At 38.7% G+C, this 25868-nt stretch overlaps 1 protein-coding gene across 3 annotated transcripts in view; it reads left to right on the top strand.

Moving 5' to 3' along the window:
• The window catches only part of epc2 (enhancer of polycomb homolog 2 (Drosophila)), a 64169-nt gene extending 38938 nt beyond the window's left edge, over positions 1–25231 (top strand). For 2 of the 3 annotated variants that reach the window (XM_067987176.1, XM_067987179.1), the window contains 8 exons: positions 1932–2132; positions 4006–4095; positions 8212–8360; positions 14702–15042; positions 15600–15727; positions 18353–18512; positions 22622–22955; positions 24303–25231. In XM_067987176.1, coding sequence (XP_067843277.1) covers positions 1932–2132; positions 4006–4095; positions 8212–8360; positions 14702–15042; positions 15600–15727; positions 18353–18512; positions 22622–22955; positions 24303–24372 — 1473 coding nt within the window. In that variant the 3' untranslated portion in view covers positions 24373–25231. The remainder of the gene's footprint in view (positions 1–1931; positions 2133–4005; positions 4096–8211; positions 8361–14701; positions 15043–15599; positions 15728–18352; positions 18513–22621; positions 22956–24302) is intronic. The other variant, XM_067987177.1, reaches the window with a different exon arrangement.
• Positions 25232–25868: the final 637 nt, after the last annotated feature.

The following is a 25868-nucleotide window of genomic DNA, read 5'->3' as shown; positions in this document are numbered from 1 at the left end:
CCAATTACTGACATCACAGATGAGACAATTCATCTTGCAGTAGTAGTCTGTCAGACATGTTCAACATGCTTCCTTCAACCTGTACATTAATAACTGTTAATTTGCAAATAAAATGGTTATTGGAGCTGGTATTCAATTAATCTTTGGCCACTTTTTCCAGAGTTGCACCCATCTTCAAAATGAATCTGGGATGTACAAAAATAAGTGAAATACATTGAAATGTTGTAAGAAAAGACTGACGCTTGAAGTGATTATATTCATTGGAAAGGAAACAAAATTAAAATAAAAATAGAAGAGGAAACAATAAACAGTATTTTTAAAGTTTGTGTTTTAGTAATATAGGGTTAGCATCAGTTGGAACATCTGAGTTGCTTTATTGCTAGTGTTTCAGCACCAGTGTAGAGCAGCAATCAATAAAGCCAATAGAATTTTGATCTATGTAGCCAAAATAGTAGAATATAAGTTAGAGAAAGTCACGATCAAACTTTACATTGCTCTGCTTCGATCACAAGATAATTACAGGCAAGGAATACCATTCAGCTCATTTTGGTTCATCCATCCAGAAGGATCCTGAAGTCCCCCCATTGCAGTAATCACCTGCTTTTTAAATGCCTTTCTTGCTTCCACTGTTCTAACCAGGAGTCCATTCTCTGCATTTATTACTCTTTATCAAGAACTTCTTGATATCAGCCCTAAGTTTGCCTTTTACTAGTTTGAACCTGTGTCTCCTTGTCTTACTCTTACAGTTTAGCTTAAAAACAATGCCCTGATTTAACATTAAAATACCCATTACAGTTCGTATTTACCTCTATAAGGTCACCACTCGGATGCCTCCTTTCAAAGCTAATACGTTCAAGTTTCTCTAGTCTCTCCTCATAAATCAAACCTTTGACTAGGAAGAACAGCCTTGTGGCTCTTCTGTGCACTGCATTCCCCATTTAAATGGCTTCCTTATGTCTCAGTGAGCAGACCCGACTACAGTTGTGGTATGACCAGAGCACTACAGTTTGATCTTGACTTCCTTTGACTTGTACACTACTGTTTTGGCTATTGATCTTATGTCGTTAAAGTGTATATTAAGAATATTGCCTATTTTTACCTAGAAAAATATATTTCTAACTCAAAAAAACTGGATATGATAAAGGAAAGGGAGCTGCACAAAGCACAAGCCGAGTATGTATAATGGAAATCAAGCAATAGATTAAATGAGAATAGTAAGTAGTCTCTTAATTCAAAATTGCTTAATTGGAGTGATCTGTTAATTCAAATTGAAATTGTGCAAGAAAAGACCTCTTGTGCTGTTTTGTTTAAATTACTTAATTTGAACTATTCGATAATTTTTTGAGGGTAAAAATGACTTCGAACTATTTGATAATTCAAATTCATTTTTGAGGGTAAAAATGACTTCAAATCAACAAGAGTAGATGGTATTTAACAACTGTAACGCAATATTTCTCAAAAAATACTGCAGCAGTATTTCCACTGGAGCAGAGAAAACTTAGAAACATTTAATAAAGGGTTTTTAAAATTATGAAGAGTATTGATCAGATGAATAGAGCAAGATTATTTCCTCTAATCAGAAAGTCAGTAACAAAGGATCATCAATTTAAGAGTGAGAAGAGGGGTTAGGTGAAATCTTGTCCTGCAGTGAGTTGGAGCATGAAATACGTTGCCATGTGGCTTGAATGAGGCAGAGGCATTGATATATTTGAAGGGAAAATTGGTAAACATTTTAAGCGGGAAGATACAGGACAGTAGGGAGTGAGTAAGGCAGTGGGATTAGTTCTCGATAGCTGTAGCAAAGAGCTGGTACACAATGACCACCTCCTGCGATGTAAACTTCTATGGTTATATGTAATGACAATATAATATTTTAGTGTGTGTGTCTCACATACCTGGAAGTAGAAGACTTTTTTTTGTTTCCCTTAAAGCAGCAACAGCCACACCTGATGTCATACAAAGAGGAGGTTACTGATACTGTACGAGTAAAGAAGAAATATGTGAAGAAGAAACATAAAACTTCAGAGTGTATTATTTTACACCATCAGCCTAGCACAGAATCACAACCAGCCCTGAAGAGGGACATTAAACAGTATGACTTTCTCAGCTCCGATGAAGAGTCCTATACCCAGGTATTCTAGGTTCTTGCCTTTTCTATCCGTTAAATAAATTGACATTGGGTTCAGAATGTTATCAAAGCAAGATAATGTACTGTTCTGAGCATAGTGATATGCTTTAAATGAGGAGCAGTATAATGTTAGTTCTGCTTATATCTGTACTTTTTCCAAATTGTTATGCAATGGAATGAGACCAAACATGACAATACTCCCTGTTTCCAAGATGGTCAACTGTAATTTTTTTGATTTGAATATTGTGCTCATCAAGGTTAGGTTCTGTGTTGGGAAATACAACGCTCTTGTCACCAGTGTCACACTGGCGACAAGAGTGTTGTATTTCCCAAAGGAGACTTCCAAGGAGATTTAGAATAATGTTTTATTTTACACTTCCCCAACAGTGCACCTTAATTTAATGTTAATCTCAGAAGAGCACACTCGACATGTCCTACAACATTCATTTTTGTGCTAGTCTATTGCTGTGAAGCAGTACTTAGAGGAATTGGCCCAGACATTTTAATTTATGTATATTTACATGCATGCTTTTTATGAAGCCATTGTACATTTTGATTACATGATATGTGGGAAAATGTATTCATATATTTCAATTTCTTGGCATCACTGTGCTTATATTGGGAGTCGTGTCGGTCAGGCTGTTGAAGTGACTTGATTGGTCTTGATTTCTGGAGGTTAGTTAGGCGTAGGGATGGATGGAGGCCTTGCATGCTAGTAACTGTTCCAGTTGAGGTCATTGCCCTTCATAATCAGTGGTTGGATTATTGGGCTAGACAGAGGCAGTTTGCATTGAATGAGTTTCCAAGAACAGGCCGGTGACTACTTGGAATTTCCACAGTTCCAGGCAGGGGAGGCGAACAACACTCACTCTGACATATGGACCCCCTAAAGCCAGCAGAGAGGTTTATTCTTTTATTAATTCTTGGGATAACTGAAGATAGTTGGGCCTGCAACGCTGCCCTGTGGAATTCCTGCAGTGATGTCCTGGGGTTGAGATGATTGGCCTCCAAGCACCACTCACAATATTAACTATACCTACCACTGAAATAGATAAACTCTGAACAGCATTCTCTTGGCTGTCTGTCATTTACTGTATATAACTGACCTAGAAAAATGTTCACAATACCTTACTAGTCAATCTCCATGGCATTGCAAATGGGGAGTCAAGGCCAAGTGTAAATCTTCAGGTGAATTGAGGTTAGATGGCGGGGTATAATTAGACCAGGGCATGCAGATATAATTCAATCCCCATTTTAAAATCATACATTCTGTCCTTATCTTTATTTTCATTCTAAATTTCTATGACCGCATTAATAATAGAAACTGTTTATGTAAGCTTATGCTATGATTTCACCCTCCCACTAATGGAGTTGCTACTGGCAGAAGGGTGCAATTACAGTGTAAGCATGGGTAGTTTCCTTCATAAATATGGACATGGGAATTTATAATGGAAAAGGTTGATTGGAAGTGTCTCATACAAGTGAGCATGCATCAAAATAGGAAAAAAAATAGAAACGTGCCTGTTTGAAGCATGACTGAGCTCTGCTTCTGTCATTGTCACATTACAAAGATGTATTCAGCACCTCTGATTATTGTACGTTTTTTTCTGCTCTCCCCCTGGTTTTCCTACACAGTAATTTATAAGCCACAATAATTAGCGGAGCATGAACTTCTGTGATTGTAACTTGATAAAAAGGAAGGGGAAATGTCAGAAATGATGGTATTTCTCAATATTGTGTACTGTCCTACTTCAATTTCCTGAGAGGGAAATTTGCACACAGTTACATTATTTGGGAGATTTAATTGAGTTTTCTCTTACTGGTATTAGTTATTTTAAAAAAATGCAAACAGCACTGACGTGTTTTGTTTTTGTTAGGTCCCTTCTCCTGTATCAGAGCCTGAGGAAGACAGTGACCCTGATGGGCTTTTTGCTTTCAGGAGGAAAGCAGGTTGCCAATACTATGCTGTAAGAAAATATATAAATATACATAATTTGTTTGTAACTTCTTAGCAAATAGCAGTGATTTGAAATGTCTTCCAAATCATTTACCTGTTGTGTTAGTCATCCAAATTTTACATATCTTTAAAAAGGTAGGACTCTGAAAATGTGTAGATGCATTGCTTTAATAAATTAATTTTGTGAGGTTTTTTTATACATAGCATTAAATAGAAATTATAACACAGAAACAGTCTGTTTGGCCCAACCAGTCACTGTAAGTAGTCCTAATCCCATGTGCCCACTCTTTGTTCCTATATCACTTTATCCCCCTTTTCTTGAACCACCTTTCCAACTAATATTTTTAAATGCTGACATAGTTAGTCTCTGCTTCATTTGCTATTTTTGGTAGTGCATTCCATAGCCTTACAATCCGCTGTGAAAAAAATTCTCCTATTCTCCCAAATCTTTTGTATTTAATCGTATATCTGTGTCCCCTTGTTCTAGACTTCTCAACCACTGGAAACATTCTGTCTACCGTGTTCCATCCCTTCATAATTTTAAACATCTCCATCAAATCACTGCATAATCTCCTCTGTTCTAATGAAAATGGACAGAATATTTCAGTTTTTCTTCATATTTGTATTTCCTCATATAAGGCAGCACCCTAGTGAATCTGGGCTGTGCGCTCTCTATTGTCTCAACAACCATCTTATAGCGTGGAGGGCAAAACTGCACACAGTATTCCAACTGTGATTTTACTATGGTTTTATATAAATTCACAATTACATCTTTACTTTATATTCTATACCTCTTGCCATAAAACTCAGTATTTCATTAGCAGTTTTATGCCTTATCCATTTGAGCTACTACTTTTAATGTATTTTGAACTTGAATCCCCAAATCCCTCTGCTGTTCCACATCACAAGGTTTCCCCATTCAAAATTTTTTGATCAAAATGTATCATGTTGCATTTGCTAACATTGAATTCCATCACCCACTTTTATTTTGCCCTTTCAATCATCTTATCAATATCCCCTTGCAGCTACCTTTAGTCCTCTGAATTATTTACTATGCCTTTTACTTTAGTATTGTCTGTAAATATGGACATCACTCCTTCTAGACCTGTATCTAAATCATTGATGTATACAGTGAATAGAAGTGGTCTCAAAACAGAATAGAAGTGATTAAAAATGAACACACCTACACTATTAACATCAACAGGGAATGGTTGAATGGTTTGAAGTTGTACAAAAATAATAATTATGTGCATTTGGGAATAATTTGCCAGAAGACATAACTTAGTTGTGTCTGATATTCTTAAGGGACAGACCTGAGCTTTCTTCAGTTGTCACAAAATTGAGTTGTGTGTGAGAGGAGAATTTTTAAATGTTAGTTGCTTTGCAGCATGACTTACTAAAAGTGTCTTTTTAAAAGAATATTTTCCCATAAATGAAGTATTTATATTGTGCAATATAACTCAATAGATCTGCTATATTCTGAATGACTTGCCCAAGCCGCTCAAATTTTCAATGTCACTGTTGCATAGCTTGATGAAAGCCTCTATGATTCTACATCATTCGTTTTGGCCTCCACATTCAAATGGGTTATGCCATTGGGGAGAAATGCATACATCACTGTACTTTTTAAGACAATTTACTTGTTCCTTTAGTCCATTTCCCCCCACTCTGCTATGTACATCCGACTTTGTTTTTCACTGCACCTTTTATTTTTCTCCTGTTGGCGGCAGACCTTATTACAAGTTTGTATCACTTGGTTGTTGTGCAGAGAGCTTTAACCTTTTGTAGGTAGAAACAAAAATTTATCCCAATCTGAGCAATTTTGCTACTATGGAAATAAAACCGTGGGTTAATTTAGCACTAAATGGAGATTAGTTATTCAGTAATAGAAGACATCTTGAGATTTCCCTGGTAAGAATCCACTGGGAAAAGTTACAGACCATTCGACTCATTCTGGGACCACTGCTTCTGTCAGCACTGCGGGGGCGGGGGTCATCTGAGGTAGCCGCACAGAACAAATGATGTTTTCACCAAGAATTGTCTTGTTCTGAAAGCTCAAAAGTATTTTTTGATGCTGTGCTTTGAATTGGCTAGAAGAAGTGACTCCAACAAGCAGTTTCTGTACTCCGTAAAGGATTATAGCACAAGAGGAAACCATTCATCACATTGTGTCTGCAGGATTTTTGCTAGAGCAATCCAAAATCAATTCCCACTATTCTGCCTCCCCATAGCTCTCTTTCTTACTCTGTTTCAAATATTTATCTAATTTTCCCTTAAGATGCAATGGTCTGTGTCTCAACCACTTCCTATGGCAAAATGTTCCATGCTCCAATAACAGTCTGTGTAAAGACATTTCTACTAACCTCACTGTTAGTGAATATTTTAAAGTGACAACCACTCATCATTGACTCCCCAGCCAGAGGAAATAATGTTTCCTTCTTCACTCCATCAAAACCCTTCATAATTTTAAAAACCTCTATTAAATCCTTCTCCAAGTTTTCTTTGCTCCAGTGGAAATAGTCCCAGTATCTCAATTCTTTCCTTTTTTACTAAAATTGCTGATCCCTAGCATCATCCTGGTGAATCTTTGCTGTATGCTGGCTGTGGCTTTACTATCCTCTTCTAAAATGGGGTGCCCAAACTTCTCTCTCAACTCTGCGCTCTAAGTATTGTCCTGCACAAATGTATAATTGTTTTGCTCTTGTACTCTTTGCAATTATCATAAAACCCCAAATTGTACTGGCTCCTGTACTGGTTCTATCTACCTGCACTCACACTTTCTGGGAATTATGTTCATCCATATCATTCAGCATCTTTCCATTAGGTGTACATTCACATTCCTTGTTTTTCCTTCCAAAATATATTGCCTCACACTTCACAGTAAGTTGGACCTGCCACCTATTTGCTCATCCTGCTAATTTGTCTGTGTTCTCCTGAAGCTATTTCCATCAGTTATTGAATCAGAACTAGAGGGCATAAATTCATGATCATCAGAAGAATAAAAGATTTTTGAGGAGGATGTAATTGCAGTAGAGAGGGTGCAGAGGAGATTTACGAGGCTGTTGCCAGGACTGGAGAATTTTAGCTATGATGACAGATTGGATAGGCTGGGGTTGTTTTCCTTGGAACAGAGGAGGCTGAGGGGTGATTTGATTGAGGTGTACAAAATTATGAGGGGCCCAGATAGAGTGGATAAGAAGAACCTATTTCCCTTAGCGGAGGGGTCAATAACCAGGGGGCATAGATTTAAAATGATTGGTAGAAGGATTAGAGCGGAAATGAGGAAATTTTTTTCACCTAGAGGGCGGTGGGGTCTGGAACTCACTGCCTGAAAGGGTGGTAGAGGCAGAAACCCTCAACTAATTTTTAAAAAAAAAACCTGGATATGCACCTGAAGAGCCTCGGCCTGCAGGGCTACAGACCAAATGCAGGAAAGTGGGATTAGACTGGGTGGCTCGTTTCTCAGCCGGCGCGGACACGATGGGCCGAATGGCCTCCTTCTGTGCCTTAAATTTTCTATGATTCTAAGACATCGAACGCCCTACCAGAAACGAGCTGAATCCTAAATATTTCTTAAAGTATTTAACTGTGCTTGAAAGGTAATCTTTTGGTGGTATAGTCGTTTGGTGTATCCTGAGGATGTAATTCAAGCACAAGCCAAGTTTCTTTTCGAGTTCCTGCCTAGCTTTCCTGACTCCACTGTCCTGTTGCTGCTTGAAGCTGTAATAGTGCAAGTATGCTATATCGCTCTCATTGTGATTCTCAGTCTCATGGCTGCCTCTTCTAGTCAGATAACTATGGTTTTGATGTTTTAATGAGGGCTTATATAGAATAAAGTAAGAAGACTGGTCAAACAGCAACAAAATGATAAAAGTTTCTTGGAAAAACAGGATTCCTAGGTGATTTGTATTCTCTTTCGCATTAAAGATAATTTCTGTCAGTGGAGGTTGAACTTTTTGAGAATGAGTTAAAGCCACATTTATGGTAGAGTAATCATAACATTTTCCTTTTCACCGGTTTAAGCAAACTAGTTTTAATGGTCATGTATGAAGGTCTTTATAGACCCATGGAAGAAGAGTTGTGAAAAGACAAACAACCATTCATATATATTTCTGCTCTGTTACAGCCTCATTTGGATCAAATGAGTACCTGTCCATGGCAGACTCCTGAACCAGCTGGGCTAAGTGAGACACGGTACAGGTACTGCTTAACCACACTCACGGTTCCAAGAAGGTGCATAGGTCTAGCACGGAGGCGCATAGGTCGTGGAGGAAGGTATGTCAACATTCCAAGATACCAAAAAGAAAATCTAAAGAATTTGTGGGTGGGGAAGGAAGAATCTTAATTTTTCATTCAGTGGGGTTGTTGAGCATTTGTTACTATCTGATTGTCATATTGAGAGTTTTTGGATAGTGACAGTAGTTACAATAGAACTGTAGCCTTTGAGTATGCCAGAGAATTGTGCACTTAGCAATTTTGCATTGTAAGATAGTTTCAACTAATAGATCTACTTTTGTGCAATATTGATCATTGAACAACATAATGGATCATTGTATAGTGGGTACCTGCTGTAGCCCTGAACTTGCATCTTCCCACCAAACTGCTGACTGCCGAACTTCCCTTCCTAGCCCCCATGTTATTGGTTCCCTCTCCTCAGATACTGTCCCCCTCCCCATCAAATGTACTGTTATCACCCCACTCCTCAAAAAACCCACCCTTGACCCCTCTGTCCTTGCAAACTACCGCCCTATCTCCAACTTCCCTTTCCTCTCAAGTCCTTGAACGTGTTGTCGCCTCCCAAATCCGTGCACATCTTTCCTGCACTCCATGTTTGAATCCCTCCAATCAGGTTTCCGGCCCTTATCAAAGTCATAAATGACATCCGATGTGACTGTGACTGTGACTGTGGTAAACTATCTCTCCTCATCCTTCTCGACCTGTCTGCAGCCTTTGACACGGTTGACCACATCATCCTCCTCCAACGCCTCTCCTCCGTTGTCCAGCTGGATGGGACTGCCCTTTCTGGTTCCATTCTTATCTCTACAGTCGTAGCCAGACAATCACCTGTAATGGCTTCTCTTCCCGCTCCTGCACCGTTACCCCTGGAGTCCCTCAAGGATCTATCCTTGGCCCCCTCCTATTTCTCATCTACATGCTGCCCCTCGGCGACATCATCCAAAAATACAACTTCAGGTTCCACATGTACGCCGACGACACCCAGCTCTACCTTACCACCACCTCTCTCAACCCCTCCACTGACTGATTTGTCATGCTGGTTGTCCCGACATCCAGTACTGGACAAGCAGAAATTTCCTGCAACTAAATACTGGGACGACTGATGCCATTGTTTTCGATCCCTGCCATAAACTCCATTCCCTAGCCACTGATTCCATCCCTCTCCCTGGCCACTGTCTGAGGCTGAAACAGACCGTTCACAACCTTGGCGTCCTATTTGACCCGGAGATGAGCTTCTGACCACCAATTCACTCTTATCACCAAAACTGGCAAAGAGTGGGAAGTGCTGTTCCAAAAGGATCGGTGCTGGGACCAATATTGTTCACCATTTACATAAACAATGTGGACTTGGGAATCGGAAGTACAATTTCACACTTCGCAGGCGACATCAAATTGGGGGTTATAGTTAATACCAAGGAGGACTGCGACAAAATAAAGGAAGGCATTAATAAACTTGCAGAATGGGCATGTAATTGGCAAAAGAATTTCAATATAGATAAGTGTGAGATATTACATTTTGGTAGTGAAAATAAGGGGCCACATATTGCTTGGATAATAAGAGTCTAAATGGGGTAGAGGAGCAGAGGGATCTAGGAGTACAGATAAATGAATCACTAAAAGTAGTGATGCAGGTTAATAAGGCCATAAAAAAGGCAAACCAAGCACTGGGGTCCATTTCTAGAGGGACAGAATTGAAAAGCAAAGAAGTTATGTTAGGATGATGCCAGAACTGAGTGGTTATACCTATCAGGAAAAATTGTGCAGGCTGGTGCTCTTTTTTCTCTAGAAAAGAGAAGACTGAGAGATGACCTGATAGAGGTCTTTTAAGATTATGAAAGGGTTTGATGGGTAGATGTAGAGAAGATATTTCCACTTGTGGGGAGACCAGAACTAGGGGCCATAAGTATAAGATAGTCACTAATAAATGGAATAGGAAATTCAGGAGTAACTTTTTTACCCAGAGAGTAGTTAGAATGTGGAACTTGCTACCACAAGGGGTAGTTGATATAGCTCCTTGCATTTATATAGCTCCTTGAATGCTTCTTGGGTTAGAAGATTGAGGGTTGAAGTTCCACTCCAGAGACTTGAACGCATAATCTAGGCTGGCACTTCAGTGCAGTACTGAGGGAGTTTCAGCTGCAATTTCAGAGGTGCTGTCTTTCAGATGAGACATTAAACTGGAACCCTGTATATACCCCCTTAGGTGGACATAGAATATCCCATTCGAAGAAGAGCAGGATAATTCTCCCACTGTCCCGGCCAATATTTATCCCTCAATCAACGTCATTAAAACTTGGTTATTTATCTCATTGCTGTTTGTGGAACTTGCTGTATGAAAATCGGCTCCTTTAAAACAGCAATGTAGACTTCAAAAGTACTTCATTGGCTATGAAAGTTATATAAATGTAAGGTATTTCATTTGTTTAAGAATATACAGAGACTTTAGGTAATGCTTTTGTATATGTAACATTACCCAAAGTTTTCATAATCATAGATGGAGACATTTCATCATTTGTGGTTTATTATAGGCATAGTCAGCCACTTCAATCTTTAATTGACTTTTTTTCATTCTGCCTTCCCATAAAACAACAATTTCAAACAGCTTTCTCAGCTAAGCGCGACAGTAAGTTTCTACACAAAGTAGGTTTGGGAAGAGCAGTTTCAGACGTTAATAATCAATCTAGAACAGGCATCCAGAAGCATTGAGACAGAGTAGTGGTGAACGGTTGTTTTTCGGACCGGAGGGAGATACTGGTGTGCCCCAAGAGTCGGTGCTGGGATCACTGCTTTTCTTGATATATATTAATGACTTGGACTTGGGTGTACAGGGCACAATTTTCAAATTTGCAGATGACACAAAACTTGGAAGGGTAGTGAACAGTGAGGAGGATAATGTTAGACTTCAAGAGGATATAGATAGGCTGGTGAAATCGGCAGACACATGGCAGATGAAATTTAACGTAGAAAAATGAGAAGTGATACATTTCGGTAGGAAGAACGAGGCAATGCAATATAAACTAGAGAGCACAATTCTAAAAGGGGTACAGGAACAGAGAGATCTGGGGGTATATGTGCACAAATCGTTGAAGGTGGCAGGGCAGGTTGAGAAAGCGGTTAAAAAAGCATACGGGATCCTGGGCTTTATAAATGGAGGCATAGAGTACAAAAGGAAGTTATGTTGAACCTTTGTAAAACACTGGTTTGGCCACAATTGGAGTATTGTGTCCTATTCTGGGCACCGCACTTCAGGAAAGATGTGAAGGCCTTAAAGAGGGTGCAGAACAGATTTACTAGAATGATTCCAGGGATAAGGGACTTCAGATACGTGGATAGACTGGAAAAGCTGGGGTTGTTCTCCTTGGAACAGAGAAGGTTGCGAGGAGATTTGATAGAGGTATTCAAAATCATGAGTCTAGACAATAGATAGAGAGAAACTGTTCCCATTGACGGAAGGGTCAAGAACCAGGGCATAGATTTAAGGTGATTGGCAAAAGAACCAAAGGTGACATGAGGAAAAACTTTTTACACAGCGAGTGGTTAGGATCTGGAATGCACTGCCTGGCAGGATGGTGGAGGCAGATTCAATCGTGACCTTCAAGGGGGAACTGGATAAGTACTTGAAAGGAAAAAATTTGCAGGGCTACGGGGATAAGGCGGGGGAGTGGGACTAGCTGGATTGCTCTTGCATAGAGCCGGTGCGGACTCGATGGGCCGAATGGCCTCCTTCCGTACTGTAACTTTTCCATGATTGTAACCTATAGTCTGGATACGTGACCTGAATGATCTTTATTTACACAATACCTCTTGCCATTGTTGTCCCTTTTTAGAAATCAATAGCTGCCAAAAAAATTATTGATTTCTTTCACCATTACTTATTTGTTTGATCGATTTATTGGGAAGACCAAAGCCCGCCGCAAACTTCGTGCCCCTCTCTGGCCACTGTCTAAGGCTGACCCAGACCATTTGCAACCGTGGTGTCCTATTTGACCCTGAGATGAGCTTACAACCCCATATCCACTCTCGCCAAAACCACCTACTGCCACCTCCATAACTTGGCCCATCTCCGCCCCTACCTTAGCTCTTCTGCTGCTGATACCCTCATCCATGTCTTTGTTACCTCTAGTCTTGACTATTCCAATGCTTTCCTGCCCGGCCTCCCATTTGCACCCTCTGTAAACTTGAGCCGATCCAAAACTCTGCTGCCCGTATCTTAACTCGCTCCAAGGCCCATTCACCCATAACCTGTGTTCGATGACCTACATTGGCTCCCAGTCCGGCAACGCCTCAATTTTAAAATTCTCCTCGTTTTCAAATCCCTCCATGGCCTTGCCCCTCCCTATCTCTAACCTCCTCCAGTCTACAACCCTCAGAGATGTCTACGCTCCTCTAATTCTGGCCTCTTGCGCATCTCCAATTTTAATCGCTCCACCATTGGTGGCTGTGTTTTCAGTTGCCTAGGCCAAAAGCCCTGGAATTCCCTCCCTTAGCCTCTCCGTCTCTCTAGCTCTCCTCCTTTAAGACACTCCTTAAAACTTACCTCTTTGACTAAGCTTTTGGTCACCTGAACAAATATCTCCTTAGTATCAAATTTTGTTTGATAATGCTCCTATGAAGCGCCTTGGGACGTTTTTACTATGTTAAAGGCACTATATAAATACAAGATGTTGTTTTGCTAGACTTCAAATGATAATGGTAGGGTTTCATTCAAATATATTTTCTCAAATAAACATTGAAGATTTACAGTTTTGTTGAAAAATCACGAAATTAATTTTCTACTTTTTTGTTGTAGCTAATGTGACAGCTCTGTAGCAATTTTTGTTTTATATATTGCCATTTTTTTTTAAGGAGTGAATGTTACACTCTCCAAGTACGGCAGTGCAAGGGATTAGGACACTTTTTGCCGGTTTTTCTACCTGCTGTTATTTTAAAGCACTTCCAGGCCAGGTATAGCATAGTTGGCAGCAGAGTAAAGCTCCCTTTAGTACATGTCATAACTTCTGCATCCTATTTAACCCTGAGCTGAGCTTCCGACCCCATATCCTCTCCAACACAAAGGTCGCCTACTTCCATCTCTGTAACGTTGCCTGTATCCACCCCTGCCTCGGCCAACCTGCTGCTGAAACCCTCATCCAACCTTTTGTTACCTCCAGACTCAACTATTCCAATGCTCTACTGGCTGGCCTCCCATCTTCCACTCTCCATAAACTTGAGCTTATCCAAAACTCTGATGCCTGTATTCTAAATCGCACCAAATCCAGTTCACCAATCTCCCCTGTGCTCAATGCCTTTATTTTAGAATTCTCATCTTTGTGTTCAAATTCCTTCATGGCCTCATCCCTCCCCATCTCTTGTAACCTCTTCCAGCCCTACAACCCTCTGAACTCTGCATTCCTCCAACTCTGTGCTGTTGTGCATCCCCCACTCCTTTTGCCCCACCATTGGCGACAGTGCCTTCAGCTGTTTCGGCAACTAAGCTCTGGAATTCCCTCCCTGAATCTATCCGCCTTTCCACTTGTCTCCTCTTTTAAAACATTGAGATTGTCAGTTAAGGCAATTTTATGTTGTGACTAATATCACTAAGACTGAGCCTGACACTACCTAAACACATTTGATGCAGATCCCTTAGGCTTACAGCCAGCAGATAGCATTTTCATCATGTTACTGTGGGCTGGATTCAAACCCACACAGTTGAAAGGCCAGTCTGCTATATCAAAGGTGGCAGTATTTTGTACGTGTCTAACTGGTGTACACATTTTCTTTTCCCATGTACATAAATGTTTCTCTTCAATTACAAATAAAAGAAAAGATGGGAATGGGTGGTTACAAGGAGAAAGAAAGAGATCTATGGAAAAGAATTGTGAATCAAGAAGTAAGCCATAATGCTTATCAGTGAAATTCAAGATATTCTCGTGCTTAGCATTCTTATAATTGATAGTGTGACAACATGATGCTGACATTCTCTTTAGGGCATAATAGAGTGTCATAAGAGATTGATATGGCGGTGTTACATTATAAAGCTCAGAGCTGAGGGAAAGTTTTTTTAAAAAAAAGCCTTATCTCTTACAAGCTTTCTTGGGAGCTAAAAGTGCGTTTTATTGAAAGTAATTTTAAAAGTACTATTAAAAATGGCCTGCAGAGAGCCAAAGTTTGATCCTTCAGAAATGCTAAATTCAAGTGCCTAGTATGGCATCTAAATAATAATACTATAACTAGATTAGCATTTCTGGTAGTAAAGTGTCCGTTCTTACTCTGGTGGAACAGATTCTTCATAATGTTATTTAGTCTAAGCACTTGTAGCAACCATACGATCCAGTTTATCATCGTGTTCATAGCAGCTATGAAGATTTAAAGTAGACTGTCTTTTTTTTTTCCCCTTTTAGGTTTTTATTAGATCGTGCATCCACAGATCATGATCACGTTCTACGCCAAATTGACCCAGAAATGCTGTCATCTCCTAGCTCCCCAGCTGCTTTTTCGTCTGACGACTCATGGACCATTTCTTCCAATAAAGACTTTACAAATAGACTGTCACTTAGTGAAATACTAAGCAATATCAAAGCATGCCGATTACGGCACTTCCAGCCTCGGTTATCCCAGCCTCAGGACAGTGATAACCACTGTACTTCCAAAAAATTAGGACAGAATGTGAACAAAAGGAGAATTCCGATGTCTTCTATTTTACCATCAAGTACCATGATCACCAGCAGGAATAGGATATCTGGTGAGTAATGTAGCTTGGAACTCTCTTTCTGTTTCTAATGGGCTCTGTGACTCCTTCAGCTGTTAACAGCAGAATTTGTAAATGCTGAACAACTAGTTGGGTGTCATTATAACTGTAATGTTCAAATTTTAAAGTATATGATGTTTCTTTCTCTTTTTCTTGTTCTCTCTCCTCTCCTGTCCCCCTCTTTCTTTCCCTTTCCCCCTTTCTTTCCTCCTATATTTTTCTACATTATCTTGTGGGGCATGTATTTTATAATGTGTGTACACACAATGTAGTTCCATGTTTCTCATGGTGTATTCTTGCCTGCATGTACATAGGAACCACTTCAGAAATACAAAATGGTAGTCCAACGGAGAAAAAAAAAACTGTTAAAAAGTATATGTTGAGTTCCACTTCGCAGGCCTACAAAGGTTTCTTTTTTTAAAAAGTCTGAAATATTTGTCACTTTAAGTGCCCTTGGCTAACCTTACAAAAAAAAATCCATTTCATTTTATTTGGTGTTCAACTGACATTATTGGATCATGATATGAAGGCTTTTCCTTGTCTAATAACAGGTGGCATAACGGAGGAGCAGTACCACACCCATCAACAACAGCTGGTTCAGATGCAAAGACAGCAGTTAGCACAGATGCAGCGACAACAATCCCAACATTCCTCGAACATCTCCCATGGAAGTTTACAGGTAACATAGGTTTTTGCAACAAGTTTGACTTTTGTTTTTATGTTTTATACTCCTCCAAGTGATAGGACGGGGCAGCGACATTTGAATATATTGTGGGTTGCCACGTGATCTCATGTTTGGTAAATGAAAGAATATATACTCTTATCAGATCATGGTTATAAATCACTAGACAAATTTATTGAACATTACTAAAATAGATAAATGAAATAGATCAAACATAGTAGATTTGCAGTAAATATAGATTTCACGAGTTCTCGGAATCAAAGTAATAAAGACATATTCAACAAGAAAACAACCCGTAAAACATGGTGGTTGACTTATTATCTACTGCCTCTTATCACCGAGTTTCCGATTAGCCTCGTACCCCTGATGGCCAGAAGGATCTGTCTTCCTGCAATACCTTTCAAGATAGAGCTCCAAATTCCTTTCAAGGTATTCTAGAACAAAGAATATCAGAATTCTATCTTAGTAGTTAAACATCACAGGAATCCAAGTGGAGTTTAGCAGCTGTATTTCTATGGGCAAACCAACATGTATTATAAACAGCCCCACATGATTATGATCGAATGGAATGACTTGATCCCTTGATCTGCTTCGAACTCTTGGAATAACCTGAGATGGGTCCCTGTCCAAGGACAGTGGCCATCTGATGATTACAGGAGCAATCAAGTAGATGCTTGTTAGTCCACAAAGACCACCAGCAAGTAGGTAATAATTTACATATTAGCACCTTTTGGCATACGCAACCTTAATATATATTCTCTACAGCTTGATGAATTAGCTAGCATAATTTTAACCATGTGATGTGGTCAGCAATAAAGAATCCAGTTGGGATGTCCTGAGGTCGTGAAAGGCACTATATAAATACAAGCTCGCCCTTGTTTATCAAATAATCCAGCTTAGACAAAAATGCTTCATATTGGTTACAAAGCATAACAATTGATTAGTATGTACAGAATAATTATAAAGAATGAGGAAGACGAGCAAATATGGTTTACTAACTTTTCTCTCACCACTCTTGCCTTGTGGTTCTGAGTGAGATTTGCTAATTAGTGCTTTGTTTTTTGGGGCATATGTTCTCTTATGTGGGTACTCTTGTTTCTCACCGCCTCCTATCCCACCATGAGCCTTGTGATAACAAGCTAGTGGGAACATCCATCCAATTGACTTCTACTTCCTCACCCATTGGTTGGATATCTGGCCTCCATTTGGCATTATCCTAAGCAGCACGACTGAGATCAGAAACTGAATCAAATTGATGATTAAACCCATGTCCCTTCACTCTGGTGGCCATGCCACCATTGCCCAACCAGATATAATCTTCTCCTGGAGTAATTTGACAACTATTTATATTCAGTCATGGTTGATGCTTGTAGAGCAAAAAGATTTTTTTCCCTTTCTGCTGAAAAATGCAACATTTGAATGTTACCAATGGATAATTTATCACTGCATTTTCAAAAGCAGAAGTGGGCAAATAATAGTAGAAGGCGTGATTCTGGTATAGTTACTGACCACACTGTTCTTGAACAAGATTTAATAAACACTTTATAAGACTTTGGGTTTATTAAATTGTAATTAATGTGACTTGATTAGGTTTTTCAATTTATTGATCTAATCTTCTGGCTTTTCTTTAAACTTTTAAAGTCGCTGTTACACTATATGAATGCAGCTGACTACACACGTGGGTTTCTCTCCATTCTGTAAATTAGCCTGACTCATTTATCCTGACTGCATTGTAGACCCATTAAAATGTGGATATATGATTTAGCTGTCAGGGTAAAAGAACTGAATTTAGTTAATGTCATTGCTGGGAGCCAGTCTGTATTGTTATCTGTGTATCTATTTAAAAGCAGTGCCCAGTGCACCTACCCAACTCCCTAATTCCAATATACAAAATGAGAGAGCAGCCCACAGACATCACTGTCCTGAAACTGTATTTGAGCACAAATACAAAGCAACTTTAAATTTGTTCCTTTCTTGATGATGAAAAATGATCTCCACACAAGTATTTTAAACGTAAATTTTGTTGCAATTTTAAGTTTTAAAAACAAATTGCACTTGCCTTTTTAAGCATTGTAGGACCAAGTGCCAAATGCTATAAGCTACAAAGATTAGCCTTTGGAGTACTTTCTGTACATTAACTGATAGGGTACAAGCTTACAGTGGTGAAGGGAAATTTAGGATAGACATCAAAGTATTTATTTTCAGAGAAAGTAAACAGCAAGAATGGTTTGCCAAAAAGGGTTGTTGTGTCTAGGACATTGAACTCGATTAAGAAGTAGCTGTATTGGGAAGATGTTAGGGTTGGTACTTGGGAAGGAGATCATCAAATGGACTGAAGGGGCCTCTTCCTCCAATCTATCTTGCGATTTTTGATTATGTAACATTATGAATTACCAATATTGTAGGACATGCACTGAGCATTTCAGGGGTTTATATAGAACTTACAGCACAGAAACAGGCCATTCAGCCAAACCAGTCTATGCCGGTGGTTTATGCTCCACATCTCCTCCCACTCTGTTTTTGTCATCTCACCCTATCAGCATATCCTTCTATTCCTTTCTCCCTCATGTACTTATCTAGCTTCCCATTATTGAAAATTTGGGTTGTGAAATATTTTTGCAGGGATCCAGGATATCTGACTGCTCTTCAAAAACGCTGGATTCAGCTAGTGCCCATTTTGCTGCATCAGCTGTTGTTAGTGCTCCTGGACCAGGCCAGACAGAAGTTTCCAAGGATGCTGCAGGTCATACTACAAACATGAATGGTGTTGTCCAATCTGCAGGTGAGGTTATGATACTGTTGTCTATGTAAAACTTTTTTCCAAATATTAACAAATGTTGGGGAAAAGAAATGTTTTTCAGCAACTTTCTCTTGGGTAATCCAGAAACTTAAGGAATGCAAAAGCTTGCACAGTGATTTCAGGTTAGAAAAACTAGTAATTTTCCTCCCACAACTTGTCGCTAAGAATAAAGGCCTACTTTGCATTTTTACCAAGTCAGGCTGTCAGTTGAAGTGACATTAATTATATGGGAGTCAAGCTTAGTTAAACATTATTAATTTTTGCTTCCAGCAGTGGAATGCTGGATGAATCAGATTGCAGATAGGCCACCTTAGTTTCTGAGGAGTAGTATGTGGTCATCATCTTTATGATGATTTTTAAAAACATTGTGTTTATTGACCATCTTGACTGCTGCAGATTACCAACCGATTCTTGTAATTATTTCAGGCAAGAACAAGAAAAAGTTGAAATCTATCATTAGAGCAGTACTTTTCATATGAAGGAGAAGCTTTCAGTAGCAAGTTCCCGCCCTCTCTTCCACCATGATCTGTCTGTAAGGAAGCATGGCAGTGATGGACAGGTTTTCAACACCAGAATGGGGGAAATAGAATTTTCACCTATACCAGCATTATTCAACTGAGCATAAACAATCCCATCACTTATAAATAGCCTCTTATCTCACCCACAGGTACAATTTAGGTTTAATTGACTGTTAACAAAGTGGGACTTGTCAACAGAGAGTTGAGACCTGTCATTTTTTTAACACAACAAATCACTTATTTCAGTGACTTGGGCAAAAGCTGTAGTTATACTACTGCTATGGAAGAATTGGATTTCTAGTGTTTATCATTGCAGCTTTGCAGTTTAGTATTAATTTAAATTTTTGCCATGGTAGCAGAGTTTTTGTTCCACTGTGAAACTGAGTGAAGCTATTGTTCTGCATTTCTTAATCAAGCATCCTCCACTCATCATAAGAGCAAAACCTAAGTTTAGTTCTAAAGAATACAGAGTCTCCTACTCCCATGTTGTGTAAAGATCCAGGATCTACACCATAACTCTACAACACCACAACCACCTATTCATCACAGAAGGCTGTGCAAAGATGTAGTTTTTGGCAGAAGGTTTGATAGAAGGCAGTGGTTATTCCATTTCTGCTTAGCTTCAGGTCAACATGAACAAGTGCAATGGCATGGGACTTTATACAATTTGTGAGTTGGAGACCATTTGCTATCTGTGCAGCACCATGTTGACATTCAAGTACATTCATGGGATGTGGTTTTACCCAGGACCAATCAGGTTAGTCTTTACTTGCTATGGTGTGTGGAGGATGCATATCATTTGAAGAAACATGGTAGATGGAATATAATGTGGAAAAATGTGAAGTTATCCACTTTGCTGGGAAAAACAGAAATGCAGAGTATTTTTTAAATGGTGAGCGATTGGGAAATGGTGATGTTCAAAGGGATCGGAGTGTCCTTGCACATGAGTGACTGAAAGCTAACATGCAGGTGCAGCAAGCAATTAGGAAGGCAAATGGTATGTTGGCCCTTAATTCAAAAGGATTTGAGTACAGGAGTAAAGATGCCTTATTGCAACTATATAGGGCCTTGGTGAGACAGCACTGGAGTATTGTGTACAATTTTGGTCTCCTTACCTAAGAAAAGATATACTTGCTGTAGAGGGAGTGCAGCGAAGATTCACCAGACTGATTCCTGGGATGGCGGGATTGTCGTATGAGGAGAAATTGAGTAGACAAGGCCTGTATTCTCTAGAGTTTAGAAGAATGAGAGGTGATCTCATTGAAACATACAAAATTCTTACAGGGCTCGACAGGGTAGATGCTAGGAAGATGTTTCCCCTGGCTGGGGAGTCTAGAACCAGGGGTCACGGTCTCAGAATAAGGGGTAAGCTGTTTAGGACTGAGATGAGGAGAAATTTCTTCACTCAGAGGGTGGTGAATCTTTGGCGGCTCAGTCATTGAGTACATTCAAAACAGAGATCGATAGATTTCTAGATATTAAAGGCATCAAGGGATATGGGGATGGTGCAGGAAAATGGCGTTGAGGTAGAAGATCAGCCATGATCTTGTTGAATGGCGGAGCAGACTGGAGGGGCCGGATGACCTACTCCTGCTCCTATTTCTTATGTTCTTTAAAACCTACATGGTAGATGAGCTTTTTTTAAAACTTAAAAGAAAAATACCTGACCAGACAAAAAAATTGTTCTCGTGATGGTATATTTTTTGCTTGTTCAGTACAAAATTTAATGTTAAATTTAACTTTCTTTGATCGTATATTGGGTACTAATATGCTTAAGGACATTACCTCAAGCACTCTGAGGGACTAATATACTAATGTTTGCAGGTGCAATTTTAGCACAAAGCTGTATTCTGTCAAAGCCCTGTCTTCTGGAAGGTGGTGCTTTAATGTTTTTTTATAATTGAAGCTGAAGGTGCTAAGCTGTCCAAACTGTACATCTGAGTTACCTAGTCCATGAAATAAGCTCTGAAGAAGGTAATGAGTACAAGAATCCCAATATGCGGACAGTTATTTATGAAAATAAATCAATTAAGAAAGAAGGAAATGTTTAAGATTAATTCCTTGAAAACTAATATGTGCTGATATGAATCACATAATTTACTGTTCATAATTCAATTGAACAAGATCACTTTTAAAAAAAATGTATATATACACGTTGTGTGGATTTGGGACTATTTCTGTTGGTTTTGTATTAAGTATCAATTTTCTTTTACAGTGCCACTATGGTTATAGTTGTATCACTGCAGTTATTATCGGTCAAGATAAATCCATGTTAAACATTGAGAAATGTACTAAATATAATGTATACTTAATTTTTCGGAGAAATGTGAAGAAAACTAAGTTTGCAGCCAAAAAGTAAAATACTGCAGATGCTGGAAATCTGAAATAAAAACAGAAAATGCTGGAAACACTCAGCAGGTCAAGCAGTATTTTGGAGATAGAAAAGTAGGGTTAACATTTCAAATCTATGACTCTTTGTCATACCTGTGAAGCTGATGTTACTCTACAACAACATAGTCCTTCCCACAGAGGATATAAAATCTAGAAGTGACACCTGTACTTCGCTTAGAAAGATTCTAATTCAGGTGGACAGTGTAATGATCTCTTAGTTGATGGGCTTCATTGTGAACAATATAGAAAGTAATTCATTCTGTTAACTTTCCACTTAATATCTTGTACACAAATTAGGTTTTACTTTTAATTGTTATTGACCCACTTATGAGTGAGTACAATATCAATTTTTTGATTGAAGTTCTAGAAACTGGAAGATCTGGGCTTGAATTCTAACTATGGCTCACTTTCATTTTTTTTGTTGCTGACATCAATTTCTGTGAAGTTATGTACAGCACCAAATGTAGTTTAGATGCTAGCCAGTAGCAAAAATGGATAATGGGCTGTGCTGCACCTGGAGTTATACTTCCAGCATTATCTACTCTTTGAGCTCAGTGGCCAGAGTTTAAATATCTTATATTAATAGGGATATCCCAACATTAATAAAAATGCGACTCAGAATAGCAGCACGACTCTAGTTGGCAAAACAGGTGATCTGCTAGTATACCAAAAAATAAAGTTCTGCCTGAAGCACCAATCCTTTCAATACACTGTACCTTGAGGGATATGGTACACTTGGTAATCCAGCTTTATCAGAATTTTGAATCCTAGAGTGCTGAATACGTCTTGGCGTGCGTTGATCCAAGACCCAACGGTGGTGTTACATTCTTTCGTAAGAACCCATCTAGTGTTGTGGTGCCACGGGACCAAGTTTCTACCACATATGTGAGCCATATAAACAGTACATCATCCCCTAGTGGTAAAAACAAAAGCATATGTGACAAATTCCAGTTTACTCATCCGTAGGCTGGAAACTTACGTAATAGGTTGCAAGCTTCTGAAAGTTTCTACACCTGAATTGTTCATATAAAAAAACATGTTTCTGCACCTATCTATTTTAAAATTCTAATGTTGGACCCTTCAGAAAATGTGCAGAAAACCAGCCAAGAATAAAACTACTTCGCTGTTGATATGTGAAGCGATTAGTCCATTTTTAATTGACATTCATGCTTCTTTTCACAGGCACCTATAGAAATCTCCAACCCTCCAATGCTACTTCGTCCTCCAGCCCAGGATTATCTACTGTACAAATTATAAGAACTGTCAGTCGCACCTCAGCAAATCACGTGTTCCCTGCATTACGCACAAACAGTCCCCAATCGTTTCCTGTGAATAATTCCTGCATAGGAACTGCCGTGCGCCTGAACAGTATGAATGTGGTTACTCCTGTCAATGTGCATCTCAGTGCAAGGACTTCAGCACCTTCTCCTTCTGCCTTAAAGCTGGCCACAGCTGCTACCAGCCTTGACAGGGTGCCAAAGGTGACCCCTAGTAGTGCCATCAGTAGCTTGGCTAGGTAGGTAAAGAAGCTCTACATATGCAAATTCTAAAGGGGTGTAAGTGGTTTCTGAGAGTGAACTTTACTCGGGTGCTACCTCTTGCATGTAGATATGAGATCTTTCTGTAACTTGTATATTTGAATGTACATAATTTGAAAATTTATTAATCCTTACAGGAGCAGTGATATAAGTTTATTGGGGTCAATCAGATTTTCTTCCTGATTGGGGTGTCTGTGATGACCTCTTCCCTTCACCCACCCTACCAGAAAAGTAAGCAATGTTCAGAGTGGCTGTATAATAGGGCGGGCAGGAAGGGAAAGGAAATCTAGAAGGTGCAATTATATAATGCAGCTATTTAAAGCTTCTTAGTTATTTAAAGCTTCCTTCTGAGCAGTTCTCAGAAAAAAATCTTTAAAAACTGTAGTGATTAAATATTAGATGAATATTCAGAATTAAAATTTAGCATCTAATTAATTCATTCCTTGAGTTTAGGTAACTTGTCCAAAGTTAATCACTTGTTCAGTTTTTTCAAGATTATTCTGATTCACATTGAAAGTGCTACCATCGTCTTACCTATATTCACATTCCTTAACAGTCATTATTCGTGTAGTTGGATTGGTATTGCTAATGCATAGTTTCAGTTTTATTTTCAGATTTTTTGTGCCATCCGTACACTGTCTTTGTTGTGCTGTCAGAACACTAGAGGATTAAATATTGTGCTGTCCTTAGAGGATTATTTAGAATATGTAAGTCACAAAATAATTGATGCCCAGGAATGTTTACAAGACAGCAGTTTTTATTGTAGGATCCAGATGATCTGTAAATCCTGAGATGAGATTACAGCCTTGAAATCATTTCCCATGATCCATTGTTAAATGTGCAGTGGAATTTATTGGGTGCGGGGGTTGTTTATGTCGGTAGCACTTATAAGAAACAATCGGATTAATGACTGAGTCACAGTTTGCAGAGTGATAATCAGCTGGGAAATAAGTTCGTCTATCCAAAAGATGGAAACGATGTGTGTAGCATGAATTACAAGCATAACTGAAGTGGAGAAAGAAACCATATGCACACCTTTCTTCTGTTTTAGTTACTGAATAGACTACCAATTTTTGAAAGTAAAATAATTTGATTTAATACAGTTGTGTTCTTAGAAAATATATTGGATTCCAATGTTAAAATTGAACCTATTTCTTGTCACAGCAGAAATAGACAAAACTGATGCTCAAAGATTTAAAATTTATGGGATCACTAAAGTGAATTTAACATGTTTGTTGTTTTTATTCCTTCACTTTGCTTCCTCTAAGAATCATGCTGTACAGATGTCGTTTCTATAAAATTAAAGGTTGTTTCTTTTCTTGCAGGGAGAGCAGTGAACCAGAGAGATTATTGAATGGTATTGCAGACAAGACAGTAGCTATGGAGGTGACATAATGTTGTCTAAAGCACCTCTTCTAAGACGTACAGTGATGGAAATCTTGTATTCCAGAAAGAATGCAGAATAAGGCAACCAATGGATTGCAAGTGCTAAATGTGGACCTGAATGGTGTCATATCATAAATGTAAAAATTTGTCAATATATAAATGTAAATTTTGTAAAGTTCAGGTGATCACTACCTTGTACAATAGTTTATTTGTATCATCATATGTATTTCTGTTACTTGAATACTAGATATTCATCATGCTTTGCACTTGAAATTACAACAGAATGAAAATGACACAAATCTATGGGATCATGAGCATGAAATTGGGATCCTTTTGTCACTTGTTTTAACTATTTATTTTGCCATGTTTACATTTTGTAACTTGTACAAATCAACTTTGTGCTTAAAAAAAATTTAAAGATATTTAGGTAGGCCATGTAAATCCTTGTCATTTTTTGTACATTGTAAAGTTTTCACTCAAGTTTTTTTTCTCACAAATTGAATAGATGGATGTTTGGTAAATACTAAGTGACATTTCTTTATCAGACATTTAAGTCAAGACAAAAAATAGTATTTTCTATTGTTTTGGAGGGTGAGGGTAGTGAAACAGAATTGAAGATAATCATCTTCCATTTTGCTCCTTTTCCTGTGGCTGCAAGGCAAGTAACAGGTTAGAAAGACTGTCTGACTTTTATGTTTGGACTCCTTTAGTATAGTGTTTTTATGAGTTTATACAATTACTATTACATAGGCCTTTTCAACAGTATTAGTATTGGAATGTTAGTGTCAGCACTACATCAGACAACTTCCTTGTTACTTGATCTTGTTAAGTGAAAAAAATGCAGGGAAATTAAACATACATATCAGAATATCTGTTTGGTCTAGTATTATTTCACAAAGCAAGGAGCTGCATTGCTACCTTGAAGCTAATATGTATAAATGAAAGGCCAGTGTTGTTTATACTTAAATCTAATTGCTTTTGCTGCAACTCAATCTAAATTTAAATATTCTTTCAGTTCTTGTATTCTTTGTAAATGTATTATAATTGATATCAGTTAGAGAAAAGATTTTTGATGATGTGGCTCTGGTGCCTTTCCTACAACCACATTGCCTTGTGTGAGATCTGTGTAGGTTTCTGGAAGAAGGTGAAATGAAAACAACTACAGTGGCGGTCACAATCTTGGTGATGGTTGAGACAAGGGCGTGGAGTTTCCACTAGGGGCACAATCAGCAAAATGCGCTGGACACTGCCGCTTTTGCCAAGGTGAACTTACGCTCAAGTTTCCATGCAAACTCATTAGCATAAGCCAGAACATTAAAACCTCCCATGAATCAGCGCAATCAAGCAGCATAATCGATTTGTGACTGGAACAGGGCATTCTCCAGCATCACAAAGAAAAGTGGGATTGTTAGGGAATGAGCCATTCTTCAACTGACTGATTTAATGCTCTTGGTCTTACTTTTTAATTGGTTTCAATTGACATCTTTGCTCTACCCTTGGTACAT

Source organism: Heptranchias perlo, chromosome 7 (genome assembly GCF_035084215.1).
Source record: "Heptranchias perlo isolate sHepPer1 chromosome 7, sHepPer1.hap1, whole genome shotgun sequence".
In the NCBI taxonomy this organism is placed as follows: domain Eukaryota; kingdom Metazoa; phylum Chordata; class Chondrichthyes; order Hexanchiformes; family Hexanchidae; genus Heptranchias; species Heptranchias perlo.
The sequence above is the reverse complement of the archived record's forward strand: the minus strand, read 5'-3'. Positions and strand labels throughout refer to the sequence as shown.